This window comes from Strongylocentrotus purpuratus, unplaced genomic scaffold (genome assembly GCF_000002235.5).
Source record: "Strongylocentrotus purpuratus isolate Spur 01 unplaced genomic scaffold, Spur_5.0 spur5_scaffold_19, whole genome shotgun sequence".
Classification (NCBI taxonomy): Eukaryota; Metazoa; Echinodermata; class Echinoidea; order Camarodonta; family Strongylocentrotidae; genus Strongylocentrotus; species Strongylocentrotus purpuratus.
The window spans coordinates 6,449,254-6,464,526 of record NW_022145604.1 but is presented as its reverse complement, the minus strand read 5'-3'; the positions used below and the strand labels follow the sequence as shown (position 1 = coordinate 6,464,526).

General features: G+C 35.2%; 1 protein-coding gene across 1 annotated transcript; it reads right to left on the bottom strand.

Annotated features, from left to right (window-relative positions):
- Positions 1 to 2,136: 2,136 nt before the first annotated feature.
- LOC100891748 (sodium-coupled monocarboxylate transporter 1-like) lies at positions 2,137 to 14,712 on the bottom strand. Its single transcript, XM_030990134.1, has 17 exons — positions 14,240 to 14,712; positions 13,079 to 13,144; positions 12,665 to 12,716; positions 11,985 to 12,052; positions 10,980 to 11,134; positions 9,967 to 10,107; positions 9,246 to 9,375; positions 8,750 to 8,838; positions 8,298 to 8,410; positions 7,772 to 7,842; positions 6,906 to 6,992; positions 5,338 to 5,552; positions 4,870 to 4,970; positions 4,189 to 4,325; positions 3,512 to 3,634; positions 2,835 to 2,957; positions 2,137 to 2,273 (listed from the first exon to the last, which is right to left on the bottom strand). The coding sequence occupies exons 1-17, from the start codon at positions 14,630 to 14,632 to the stop codon at positions 2,145 to 2,147; spliced, it is 2,193 nt and encodes a 730-aa protein (XP_030845994.1). The 5' UTR covers positions 14,633 to 14,712; the 3' UTR covers positions 2,137 to 2,144.
- Between the last annotated feature and the right edge of the window lie 561 nt (positions 14,713 to 15,273).

Here is a 15,273-nt window from a genome sequence, read left to right as displayed (position 1 = left end):
TAAATTGAGATTGCGCCCATGCAAATTAGGATGACATCACTGCCTGCGCGCTGCGTTGTGCGCGCACATCATCATTTGCATGGGCGCAATCTTAATTTACGCATAAAAACCAATGACCTCGGGTCATTGGCTTTGTTTCAGGGCCAATGACCCGAGGTCAACTGTCTGCGCATGCGCACTGATACAACCGTAAACTGGTGTATAGTTGCTAGGCAAGGTCATTTCTAAACAAATGGAAGTGAGAGAAATGGAGAAAACGACTTTCAAACATAGGCAAGAGGTAATGTGTAAATAAGGTTAAGTTTCATCCAGAACATTAGGATATTTAAATTCCTAGACTTTTCATAACCTACGATAAAAAAATCCGATAAAAAACTGCTATCAATTTTATCAAGTTGTATATGTAAAATGCAGTATTATATTGCTTTGGATTTTATCATAAGAAAGATAAGTGGACACCGTCAATTGAGTATATTATATTTCGTTTATTTCATTTAACAATGAGGCTTCATTGAAAAATTAAAATTAAAATAAAAAATATCGTTGATGTTGCAATGTACAGTAAGATTCCGTATTTCAAGTCAATTAATGAAGTGGAATACCCCAAAATGTAGTACCTTTTCATATTCAATAAAATTTGAAATATGATCATAATTATATAGCTTTAATTCAAATTGTAAAATTCTCAATTGAACTGTACATTATATTACATTGATTATTTAAAATACAAAAAGTACGATAAATAAATGCTGCAGTAAACTCAACATATTCATTACTTACAGTCGAATTTAGTTGTGACGAAATATGACTCAGATGACTTTGTAGGTGTGTATAAGCTTGAGTTCTGGTAATCACAGAATCCTACAAAACTTACACTGAAAGTTCAAGATTACAAATCATTGGCATGTGCCAACGATTTTGGTGGAAAATGTATAGGGGCTGAGTGATGAGCATATGAAGATCAAGGTAAGAATAGTATAGGACCGACACCATGTGCTTACACATGTCACTATGTGATAGAGTTGCGGTTTTCATTGAAGATGATTTCCAGTAAGTTTTTATGATAATTTTATTTTATTTTACTGGTTCAAACAATCAATCTACTGCAGGATTTACAATCTAGAATAAATAATAGCCATGTTTTTTCGACATACGATGCCAATATCAGAGCTAAAGATTAACTTTAAGAATAACTACATTTCAATGAGGCTGCGTTTTATACCAATTGTATTGTGTTGAATGTAAACAAAATGTCAATGAATGCTGCAATAAACAGAATACACTTTCTTAAGTTAAATAGAAAAATCGTTGGTTCATGGTTTTTACTCTCAAACAGTATCAAAACAATGATCATTTCAAACAACTTATTTTTCATAACAAGTGTTTGCATTTATATGATCAACTTAATTATATAATGTGTAACATATTTCATTTACAAAGACTGCATATTTTTCACTATTAGAATGGAAGATCTGTTTGAAATAAAAATATATTCTTTACTACAACATCTAGTCTGTTGAATGTTGAAAGTAATGTGAAGTATATCGTGTATTTATAGCAAATTCCCACAGTGTGCTCAATTAATTTTTACGTTGCATGTAAATGATAAACTTTCTAGAAAATCTTTCAAATAATTATTGTTCACTTCAATCGGCTTGAATCGGCTTTCCTATGATATGATTGAACCACATCATAGCTGAAATCCATATGACTGAGCCATATTAGCATTAGGGGCGAGCATGCCCATTGCTTGTCAGTTTGTTTTAGAATAGAAATGGTTTATTAAAAATATCGTCTCGGGCAATGGCTGAATTGCGATCCATTTCACAAAGAAACAATACAATTGCGATTCAAATTCAAATAACACAAAATATTACATAATAAATCAAACATAGGCTATAAACATTTCATAAAAATTGATTGATCAAATTCAATTTTTTTTTTAAAAAGAAAGAGAAAGGGAAAGGTGTAAGAGAGGGAGACCTGGAGTGGTGAGAAAGAGAGAGAGCGATATAAAGAGAGAAGGAAAGAGAGAGAGAGAGAGAGAGATCTAAGCATCCATACAAAATACTCCGCCCCCGACCCTTGTCCTACCGTTGTCAGCATAGGCAACATAAGGTACGTGAGATTATTTCAATTTGCAATTACGTCCACGTCGTAGTTGTATATTCCTCATCTGAATTTTCAGTCGGTCCTTCCCGGATATCTGTAAAATAATGGCGCTCCGGATCCATCGAAACTTCCCTTTCGGTTACTGATGGATCCACGTTGATCTGTATGAGAAGAAAACAAAATTATGCCATTTTTTTAAATTCCCGGATCAATATACGCCATCTGTATAATTGTTTGCTTCAAAATCGAAGTGAACTACATTTTAACGTTGGGCTTCTTTTCGCCGATGATAAAAATTACTTCAGGTTTTTTATTATATACTGAATATAATTACAAAACGCCTAACCAATGGCTTTTATTGATAAACTTATGCATGGATTAAAAAGATGGGGGCGTATGAAAGCGAAAAAAAAGCATTTATTGCATTCTTTGTTGTCTGGTTACTCTGAAATATCTGTTTAGTTTGGCATATAAATAATTTTTGTCTTTCATTATGAATACGTTGTGTTGTATGTTGCTTCTGTTGTTCATTTATGTATGACGCAGGTGTTTTTATTATTTCATCTTTTGCACAAGACTATGCCTTGAGTGTTTGATTTCGAAAGCATTTGGAACCTTAAAATAATATATTATCATTATCATTAGTTCCCTAATATAACGATCAAATGACTTCCACTGTAAATAAGGTTATATGTGAATGAAACGAAATAAATCGTCCTTACGCTGTCGGGGTATTCATATTCCACATCTGAATTTTCAGTCGGTCCTTCCGGGATATCTGTAAAATAATGGCGCACCGGATCCACCAAATCTTCCCTCTCGGTTTCTGATGGTTCGACGTTGATCTTTATGAGAAGAAAAAATAATGCCAGTGTTCTAAATGGCCGGATCCATATACACTTCTGTATAACAGTTTGCTTCTAAATCGAAGTGAACTGCATTTTAACTTCTTTTCGCCGATAATGAAATTACTTCGCTACAGGTTTTTAATTATATACTGAATATAATTACAAAACGCCTAACCAATGGCTTTTATTGATAAACTGATGGATAGAATAAAAAAAACGGGGCCTATGAAAAGCGAAAAATAGCATTGATTTCATTCTTTGTTGTCTAGTTACTCTGAAATATCTGTTTGATTTTGCATATAAATAATTTTTGTCTTTCATTTTTGTTACGTTGTGTTTTATGTTGCTTCTGTTGTTCAATTATGCATGACGCAGATGTTTTTATTATTTTCAGCTTTTGCACAAGACTATGCTTGAGTGTTTGATTTCAAAAGCATTTGGGACCTTAAAATAATATATTATCATTATCATTGATTCAGTAACTTAGCCATCAAATGACTTCCACTGAGAATAAGGTTATATGTAAATAAAACGAAATAAATCGTCCTTACGCTGTCGGGGTGATGATATTCCTCATCTGAAGTTTCAGTCGGTTCTTCCCGGATATCTGTAAGTGAATGGCACTCCGGATCCGCTGAATATTCTTTTTCGGTTTCTGACGGTTTGACGTCGATCTTTACGAGCAAAAAAAACAGATGCCATTGTTCAAATGGCCGGATTTTCATATACGCCTCTGTATAAAAGTTTGCTTCAAAATCAAATAAAAATACTTTGGTCGTCTTTGTACTGATTATAAAATTACTTCGCAACAGGTATTTTATTATACACTGCATACAATTACAAAATGCGTAATCAATGGCTTTTATTAAATTTCTTTATGCTTCAATATTTTAAAGGGCCGACAAAAGGCTAAACAACAATGATGTCATTCTCTCTTTTCTAGTTCCTATGAAATATTCGTTTGATTGGGCATATAAATAATTTTCCTCTTTCATTTTTGAATGATCTGACCTGCTCCTGTCGTTCTTTTGTTCATAAAATCATATGCTTTTATGTTTTCTATATCATATGCACAAGTGCTCCTTCAGCGTTTGATTTCTAGAGGATCTTAATAATATAAGAATCTTTAAATTATCAACAGCATTATTAATTCACTAATTTAGCAATCAAATGAGTTCCATAATAAAAGAGGTTAGATGTATAATAAAATGAATTTAGTCGTCCTTACGCTGTCGGGATATTCATATTCCTTTTGTAGACCGTCCCTTCGAACTAGATCTCTGAGACACACAGGCAAACAACATAGAAATGAGTCTACTAGGTATAACTTCAGAACAGGATCGAGAGTCGATGGATCCCCAAAACCTAAGAAATAGCACCAAACGTATTATTACTTAGATAAAAGTATAAATAAATAGATTGATAAGTTAACATGTGGATTAAGGGATATGGAATGAATATATGACATAATTAAAACGAACTATAACAAAATAACAAATAATAGTTCAATCATTCTAAAGAGAAACAACTTTGTAAAACTCAGAGCCAAATATACTTAAAGCGGTAAGTCTGTGTTAACACTGTTTTCATTCGGGCTCGGGGAGGGGGGGGGGGGGACGCTTGTCATAGATTATCGGAACACTGCCCCTGTTCCAAGGCTCCGAAATGGGGCGATGTCTTTACTGCAATAAAAAAAAAAAGCCTTCGTTTGTTTTAAAATACCCCCATCCCCACCCAGACACACATACACACACATTTACTAGCGAATTTAACAGTGTAGGCTATTTGAATTCATAAAATAAAGTTATCTTTTTATTTGATGTAATAGTTCTGATTATTCTCTGATATTGTGTTTGATAGGTTAACTAATCAATTATATAATGTAAGAGACAAAATAAATGTGATTTACCTGAAACTGCACTAGCAATCATGCCCATAGCAACTGTAAGAACAAGTCCTATTGGTGCGTAGTATTGGTAAGATAAACGGTATAAGCCTGCTAAAAATCGCCTGGTTTGAAAGAGAAAGATAGCGGACAAGTATGAGTGACTTTGTATGAGATGGAATACGTATATAGAAGAGAAACGCAGGAGAAATATGCATAACAACAGCTTTATATTATCATTAGAAAGAATACCAAAAAGACGAAAAAGGTAGGTTTGCAAAGTGTTATAGATTCCGGGACCCCCCCCCCCCCTCCCCCCACCCCACCCCCCCCCCCTCCCCCTCCCCCCGGGTCTGTTGGGATTCCCGAAATCACGTTTCTAACCCCAGTTCATGTTCTTTTGTTTGTTTATTTCTTGGTTGGTTGGTTAGTTGGTTAGGTTTTTCTTTTGTTTAGTTCTGTTTTGGGCATTTCTGGATCCGCCCTGTATACCTTTTTTGCGGAGCGGCCGTTGTGATCAAGAGAGTTACCGCAGTTTTCCCCGTAGCCTTCACGGCGTCGTCTGCTATGGTCGTGGTATTGAGACCCGTGCACCCGTCCACGACCAGGTGGGTGCCCTCGCCTAACGACGCGGAGGATGAGACCGTGGATCCGAGCTTTAGCCACACGACGATGATGAGGCTGATCACGGCACCAACCAATGCTCCCTGGAGAACGGAGAAATATTTGTCTATGCAAGGGCGTATCCACAAAAGGAAAAAATAGATAGTCAACCCCCTCATTTAAAGAAAATATTATATCGAGGGTTCAGTGACACAAAGACGTAACTCCATATTTTGCCAAAATGAGTATTTGTTATCAACATTTTCAGAAAAATGTGGGCTTTCCAGGAAACACAAAAGAATTAACTCCACCCAACACCCCATTGAAGTCAATGGCTAGTGAAACACAGACAAGGCCCAAGTGCTTAGTGACACTTAAGCCACTTTTTCTTAACATGGCCAAAATGGAGTTACGTCTTTGTGTCACTGATCCCTCGATATGTAACTGTAAATGTCGTGATACCCAGATAATTATGGTGGAATTAAAGTATAGGCTGATTAAAGCAGCTTAAAATGTATCACAGATAATGCAAAATAATCCAGACAAAAACACCGCCCGTACGTACAAAAAATGTTCTGCTACACAGATATCGTGAGATTTGAGGATAACCTCTGTCAAAGCGCCTAATAATATTCCCCAGATAACGCAGATTTTCTTTTTTTAAATAACATATACAAAGGTATATTCACAACAGAAAATTCGACCGCCCCGCCCCCCCCCCCCCCGAAACCGAAATTTTGCCTCTGTATATAGGACCCCGTTGGAAATAAGCCTTTTCCGGCTTTCATGGGTTATCCTGTCAATGTATCTTCTCGTTTCATTTTGCTTTATGTAAGCATTCAATGTACTATACTTGACGAATAAAATCAATCAATCAATCAATCAAATTCGCTACCGAGAGGAGGTCTCACTGTTCAAAATACTTGACAGCGATATAGATTGCTGGTGTCCTTTTATTTTCCTACACCGGTGTTTTCCCCTTTTCTGTAATATTGTAATGAAGTCCCTTGATATTTATTCAATATGCTAATCAACGACATTTCTGACGTAGTATTTTACCGTAGATTGCACTAAATCATGCACCTCTTAATAATTGTAGATCTGAGTGTTTTGATATCGTAAAATTTCATTCCCGTCTCATTTACACGAAACGTTTTATTTTAAATATCTAGCAATTATAAATCGATCTTGGCGTTGTGGTATGTAAAAGTTACCCCCCCCCCACCCCCTTCTAAGATATTTGATGGTTTTCCTGTAATTTCCTATATGACGAATTGATTTCAATGCATCTGGATTCAACTTCAACTTCAAGTTCAAGTTTTATTTCCAGATCTTATTTAAAAATAAACACAAGTACAATTTATATGAATTATATAGAATAACAAACGTTAAAATGAAACATCTTGAAATATCAGGATTGACAGGAATTAGAATTAAGAAATATCAAATCTTCAAACCTTAGAATTGCTTCGATGAAAGAATACCCCTAGCGTGAATACACCAAGAACTATACCGCCTAATACTCCGAACAAAGAAATAGTTAGCTGCAGGAAAAGATAATGAATGTAGAAACAGTATCTGTTAAATATCTATCTGATGTAAAACTTAAAAAACAAAAGTAGTTATAATAATTGATTCCATTCAGACAAGCAGTCCTTAGTGCCTTTTTGTGTGGATCATATACTAATTTAAAGTTTAAATTATATCATAAGGGGCCTAAAACATTAGGTAGAGATTTCATATATCTCAATCAAAACGTTTTATTACATAATACCCTTCCCCCCAAAAAAAGGAAAAAAAGAAGAAGCATCTAGTCAGTTTACGTTGAGTTTTCAAGCCTGTATCACAAAAGTATGCATAACTCCGGGAAAATATTTCGTTAAACTTTTGTTATTTTTTGTACTTCCATCAGTTTTATAATAAGGCAAGTAAACGTCGTTACAGGACCTTATATCCTTTAATGTGAATATTTGTTGCATAATCGTTTGGATTGATAAATGTATTAATTTCAATATCATTATTATTTGACTACTATAGTGAGATAAACAAATGAGGAGTTTAATTCCAAAAGGTGCTAAATCCATTTTTGTAACTTCAGAGAAAAAAGAAATTGTTTACCAGATTTTGTACAGGCGTCCAAGGAAAAGTGATATTAGAAGGTGCATTTTTTTCATAATTGCTCCCAAAATTTAGGTAAATAATTTGTTGAAAGACGGGAACTTAAGTGAACAATGGTCTGATATCAATAACTCACTTTTCATCAAAAGTGGATTTAGCTCCTTTTGGAAATAAGCTTTTCAAATAACCGATGCATATAACTCACCGGGAGAATGCTCTCGTTCAAGCTACTAGCAAGCGCGGCAAACCCTAGTGATATCAGTCCATAAATCAAAGCTGTGTATGTGGACGAAGAAAAAAAAAGATAATTTCATGCAATCGACAACCACTTTGATATCTTACAACATACCGTCACCATAGGAACAGTAATAAACAACATGATAATATTCATGATAAACGTTTATTGAGCTTGCAAATATAGAAGAGTTGTTCATGGAGGACCGTTAAAAAGCCCAGATGCACATCTGGAATAAGCAAAACGTCAACAATTTAGCAAACAAAAAACAAAAACAAGAGACACGTCACCGTGTCAAAATAAGGTATGCTCAATGTGGTAACTTTCTGATTTCTCAGAACCTTGCCTTAATAGTTATTATGGTTACGTGTTAAGTCCTGAATACTCATGTGATAATTTAGAATTTTCATTCCATCACTTTTAGAATGGTGTGCTCATAATGCACTCGTTGTTTCACAATAATATACTTTTCATTTATTTAAAGATATGCACTTACTTAGAATACGTAGAATCCAAGTGTATTTATTTAGGCTAATATTGGGCCAGAAAGCTTTGAGTATGTCCTCTCCCGTCACCACTGACAAAGAAGCTAGGCCCGACGATAAGGAGCTGTCGAATGACAACAACAACAACAACAAAAGTTGATAACAATAATTAAAATCTTCGAATCGTTGCTGATACATGCATTATGATGAAAAGTTCTTTTTTCAGATTGTAATTTTTCTAATGCTTTTAAACGTTGTTAAAGGCGAGTTCAAACATTTAACAGTGAAATTACGATTATTACATCGCCCAACTGGCACGAAATGAAAAGGGGAATGAATAAAATAGTTGAGTCCATCCTGATGTGCGAAAAAAGTTCATCGTTTATTAACGCTGTGTCTGTTTTTATCTCTTTTCCTTTTTAAAATAAGTTTTACTTTGGGGGCACGTAGCTACGCAACTGACCTGATAGATGCGGCCAGTATTGCTGCCACAAAGAGACCAGGAAGGCCAGGCTTAGATGAGAATAAGTCCATTACGAAAAATAGCGTCAACTATGAGGATCATGAGAGCAAACAGTAGAAGGATACATATTAATTATTCATGATGCTATTCACCGAATCGTAGATTTTTAGTATTAGAGCGAAATGTTTAGCTGGCGTTTGCTAGGAGGGGCCCTATCCTCATGAAATTCTGACACCCCAAAAAGGGCATCACGTTAGAACAGGGTGTATTTTTCCTTTTTGGATAAAAATTGCTACCTTGCAGCCGTCACAATGTTGAACATGTTTTCCTTGTTCTTCTTCTTCTTTTTCCATTGGAGTACATCCCTCTTTACAGAGTATTGTCGTACTTTGTTTACTTAGTGTGTAATTAAAATATGCCAAGTTGAGGTAACCCCTGTGCCAACTACCCCTTCCGGGCTTCCCCGCTCCGCAATTATCTTTGTCATAATTCTCACCTGGTCGATTTGGGAGATTTTTCCAGAAGAGTAAGGATCACACAGGCTGTATGCAGCATAGACTATCAGGCCTAGCAGCACACAGAGTGATACTACTATAACTTTAAGGAGAGACGATATCATGATGGCACTGTCAAAATGGAAACAAATACGATAAAGAGTTTTGAACCTTGTTTCTTTGATCAGATCCGTCACCCCCAAAAAAATTATATTTGAACATTCTGATTTGGGCTTTTAATTTAAATAAGTACTACTTTACCAATTGATATTTCGAAATAATAATACGGCTACGGGTTATGAAATTAAAATTATTCTCTAAAATCGTCGCCTGCGTTGGTGACTAAAGGCTGAGGTAGTTTTGGAAAATAACTTGAATGTTTCCATTGGAACCGACGGCGATGACTATACATATATATCTAAACACCATTAAATTTAGGGTTTTTTTAAAGTTATTACTGTATATCACTATCATACCATTTTTTAAGAAAGCAACCTAATGGCAATTCCAATATCACCTGTAGAATTGCCAGCGGAAATCATCTTCTGATTACGTAATAGTAATACGTCATAGTCATGTTCATGCACTTTTCAAGCGGCGACGCACAAGGTTATTGAAATTGCCGTAAGGTCTCTTTTCGATCGTCTGGGCGATCATGTTCATGACAATATTTCTCTAACGGGTTAGTATGACGGCTAAGGATTGTGAAGATTACTCTCTCACATTTTGGCCTGTGTTTGTGTCTCGAGGCTGAGGTACTTCTGGACGATCACCTGATTGGTTCCCATGGTACCGACGACGATGACAGTCATACCGACTACCACTGACCATACGGTGTGACGGACAGTCGGATCGAAACTCACCCTATTGGTCATCGGCAAAGAAGAAAAGAATATTCATTAGTAATAGGCTATAGCTGGTTTATTGGCAATTATAAAACGTATTTTTCTGGGTAAATAATATAATAATAATAATAATAATATTTAAGATTTATATAGCGCTGGTATACAAGTACAGTTTCTAAGCGCTTAAAAAAATTGTGATGTTATTTAATTTATAACATGAAGCATTAACTGCAAAATTTACAAGTCATCTAACAAACAAAAAAATATTACCTGAATACGTACATGTTTTTTTTTATTGGAATAGCGGTCAAATTGACTCCTGAAATAATAGTAGTCTGTATAAAGCATGCAAGATACTGAAGAGCACGTGTATTATTATGTTATGAGTCAAGGAGAAGAAGGAGGGAGGGATGGTGAAAGAGAAATAGAGAGAGAGATCGGGAAAGAGAGAGAGATAGAGAAACTGAAAGAAGGAAAATGTTAGAGTGAGAGAGAGATTGGGAAAGAGAGAGAGAGAATATGAGAGAGAGGGAGGGAGGGAGAAAGGGAGAGGGAGAGAGACAGAGAGACAAAGAGACATACATAAACAGAGAGAGACAGAGAGACATAGAGAGAGAGAGAGAGAGAGAGAGAAAGGGGAGGGGGAGGGAGAGAGATTGTGCATGCTGAATAGTAGTATACAATATTCCCTGTATCACATTATGATATAACACCTCTATTCGTTTCCAAATGGCCTTAGAAATTGATATAGATCATTAATGTAATTGAATTATACAGATGGAGATATCTTATCAACTTTTGGCAGATGTCAAATCGCGGTTTCACGTTACGTCAACCAAAAAGCATTAAATAGATCATATGATTAAGGTCTGCTAGCATGATAGGACGTACACGGCTAACTTGAACCGGTCGCTCTCTCGTGCGATCCGCATCACCTCTCCGAATCCTCCAACCTGGTTCGTTCCCATGGTAACAGCTGCGATGAGACCTAAGAAGATGACGATGGCGTGGAGAACATCTGACCAGACGATGGCTCGCATCCCTCCCTGATGACGAAGGCCAAGGAACATGAGACAGCACAAAGAAACAGGAAATTGATTAATACTGGATAAGACTCGCTCGTACAATTTCATGAGAAGCGGAAGTTTGATCTCCATATTAAACACTGGCAAAACAATGAATTCATAGAGATCCTATAAAGACAAGATCCTATAATTAATTTCATTGCATAAAACTGCATTTCACTGCATACTGCTAAGAAGTTTACTTGTATCCTTGTTACATTATTAAATAGCGCTAAGATTTTAAACAACATATAAACATGTGCAAGACATACCACATGAGTTTTTTAAATTGATATACGCCCTCTTTGATATTGAATGTTTTCTGTTAAAATGGCTCTTTATTAAATGTTTATACTTGTATACTTGCGTTCTAACTGCTTTTCGTTAAGGTATATTTAAAACTCGTATAAAGCACATCGTAGAAAAAGAAGATGTCTTTGATGATCCGGTTAAAAAAGAAACGATACATTAAAGGTAAGAGGACATTTTCGTAATATAATCAATTTACTGCATAATTGTTTGTTCTGTGCCTCATTACAAATTATTTCATTCACCTGTTACGAATATAATTTATCACATCAGCAAGAATGCAAATTACATAGATTAGTTGATGCTAGGTAGGACAAACATTATGACTAACCTTATCTAACAACAATCAATGTATGCAATTCGGATTCTGACTATTGGGATACAATTATTCGCAACAGGTGAATAAAATAATTTGTAACAAGGCACTTAACTAACGTTTATGCATTAAATTCAATGACATTACGAAAATGGCGTATTACATAATATAAACCAATATTGTTCATTCTTATTCAAACAATCTTACCACGGCTGTGTAACTAACAGCAACGACCCAGACAATAGCAAGGCTACCCCACAAATGAAAGCCGGTCACTGTTGGGAAGAAAAACTAAATATTAATCAATTAAACTAGGGGCGCAACCGTTGAAAATGTATTCTATTCTAAAGCTTTGTTCAAAAGTGTTCGTTTGGTAATCGTTCTTAAACCAAAAGAAATATTTGTAGAATATAAATCCTTATAGCAGTATTTTAGTTTGAAGCAAAATTTTCAATGTAAGAAACCCCTTGTGAAAATGAGGGAAACTGATAAAACATTTTTTTTTGGTTTTCCTCTGTGATATAGCGTAAAAATAAATGCTCACTTTAGTTTTTTATGCTACTTTTGCGAATTTACTTGTAATTTATATTTTATCATTTTTCTTTTTAAGCCACTTGTATTATGTTATGATGACGAACTACCAGTTTCAGAAGTGATCATATAAACATAGAATAATAATAGTAATAGCGGAAAAAAAAATGAATGCACCATTGTGGGAAATATGATGATAATGGTTGACATACAGAAAGAAAAAAATAGGGAAAAAGAAGCAAATATACACAAATAATCTAGGACATTATTTTTCATGATAGATTAAAGTATTGAAAATTATTTGAATATGACAAACGACGAAAATAAAAATGAAATTGTATTGCCTCTGTGCTCACCTGTTTGAATGACTAGTGACGGTAAATACAAAATAACGCCAAGATATACCATCTGAAAACATAATCAAAACAAGCAATCATTTGTAAAAGTAAATTCTGTATAAATTTAAGAAATACGAATTATGTTACAATATTTCATGTATTTACGGGTATATACTATAAATGGTCATTATTGAACATTCTGAAAGGGTATCCAACATAATATTTCATATCGTCATTAAATTTCGGATCAATTTATGTTAAAAGCTAAACATACCTCTCGTCTATATACAAATTTGAAAATTAATAAAGTCAACACTTTCAATACTTACGTCAAAGGATTTCAAGCGTAATTTGTGTTGTATTTTAATTTAATTTAAGCAAAAAATGAAAGAAGAAAATGTACCTGGGAAAACTTCAATTTTTGCTACGTACCATCTGTACAATGAATAACAGGCTGCAAAACACACGGACAGTTTTGTTGAATCGAAGCTCCAAATACTAAATGAAACAGAGGGAGACAAAATATTTAGACTTCAACAGCCTACGCAATTGTGATAAAAGTGATCTTTAAAAAAATGACTAGACAGCAGAGACAAACTTAGAGAGAAGTATGATTTTATAGATTTTAAAACATTTGTCATTTAGAAAGATGAAAAATAAAAAAAAAGTGTTAAATATGTATAACTGAAGCTAAATAATGGAAATGATTTTACTGACACCTGTATATTGTACTTTTTTCACAATTATATCAGAGTAGGCCTACAAGCCTTGAAATTTTAGTTATACATAAAATATAAATCAGCCCCATGCTACTCAATGAAGGACACTCATGTATTTTATTTATCCAAGTTGTTAATGAAAAGAAGCCAAATATGATTTGAGGATCAAACAACTGACTTCAAACAATTCAACAAATCGGGACAATATGATACCCTTTGGACCATCACGCACAGGAAAAGCACCCCCCCCCCCCCCCTCCAGATTACTATATAGGCCATCCCCTTTAAAATCTACTACAATCACCTTCGAATGGTAATCTACGGGGTGATTAAATTAGTGGAAGTTAATTGTTCTGAGGTGATTGCCGAAGGGATTATCTGATTCGGGGGTAGTAATAGGGACTTTTAGATTGTGTGGACGAGAACGGCGTGAACGTCCACTGATCAAGCGTGCCCATGACAAGCCGTTTTAACATGTATTTCTATTTCTTGATATATAATTATCAAGAATTCAATTCTGGATTTCAAGAATTATCATTGCTTTACCACAACAACGAAAAAAACAAATTCGTTTTTAGATATCAAGAATCCAATTCTTGAATAAATGTTAAAACGGCTTGCCATGGACATGCATAATCAGTGGACGTTCACGCCGTTCTGGTCCACTCAATCTAAAAGTCCCTAATGTTGAGAGTATAGTCGTCTGGGAGGGCAGTCCATGCCTGGCGGAGAGGGGGTGGTCGTGGTACAGTCTTGCAAGGGATCATAATTTATACTCCACTTATGTTCCTAACACACGTAACTTAATTGGTGAGTAAGAATAGAGTAATTGTTTGTTATTTCTATAGAAATGTAATGTTTCTATTTGTCTCACCTCAAAAGCGCTAACGACTCCAGTTTTGAAATACAAAGGCACGAACATTCGACACACGAGGGCGCCACCGATAATGTAAGCCAAACATATCCACCAAAACATTGTATTGTACATGTAGACATCAACTGGCGTCCCGAGGATATTAATCGCCGCTGCGAACGGAATGGTCATTGACATCGAAACGGGTATAACGTTCAGTCGACGACTACCCAGAAGAAAGCGTTCGGAGGTTATCCGATGTCGGCTACGGTGGCGGCGTTCGATGAAAGCGGCGACGAGGCCGAGTGCGAACGAAGCAACGAGCATGACGATGCAGACGGCGTAGTCCGCAGCGGTGAAGAGGCTTGGGCTGTCATTGTTCGCCATCTTTTGCTTGAACTGTGATGATGTCATAAAATTGAGGGGAAAGGGATAGAGTCAAAATAAAACTGCATTGTCGAACTACTATCTTGACGGAAACGTACATAATTACGGCCGTTTGGAAGAGTAGAAAATATACCTGTTTACTGTCATTTAATTTTTGCATAATCCTCGCCAGAACCCCTATAAGAAAAAAACAATACAAAAAATACAACATCGAGACCAAAGGATTCATTTATACTGTAGCTCATTGGACTATATTTTTCAAATTTCAAATCTCAAATTTATATCTATATCGAAAAGAAGAATGAACATGTAAATCATTCAAGTAAACTGTGGAACGAAAGAAACAAAATAAAACAATACAGAACAAAGCATTTACAGTACAGGGTATATAGATTGTATAAATTAAGAGTGGAAAATGCAAGATAAAAACACTAGTAAGACATGCTAAACGAAATAATCATTCACTTTCAGTGTGATCATTCTATAAGAAACTTATTAATTCGGGGGTATGATATAAGACAAACTTACCAATGCTATATCGAGAATATAATGAATGATAATACATACTATAGTAGATGATTTAATACTAACTACCATTTTTCAAAATGTCAAACAAAAATATATTTTGGAGAAGTCTGGCTTACCGGTTTCGTCAAGGAGTCAATTCA

Excerpts from the sequence above, each read along its gene's own strand:
- LOC100891748 (XM_030990134.1), bottom strand. The coding sequence starts at position 14,632 with ATGACATCATCACAGTTCAAGCAAAAGATGGCGAACAATGACAGCCCA. Across the intron at positions 10,108-10,979 it reads GACCGGTTCAAGTTAGCCGT|GGTGAGTTTCGATCCGACTG; the intron begins GTACGTCCTATC and ends GATGACCAATAG. Across the intron at positions 3,635-4,188 it reads AATATGAATATCCCGACAGC|ATCGACGTCAAACCGTCAGA; the intron begins GTAAGGACGACT and ends TTGCTCGTAAAG.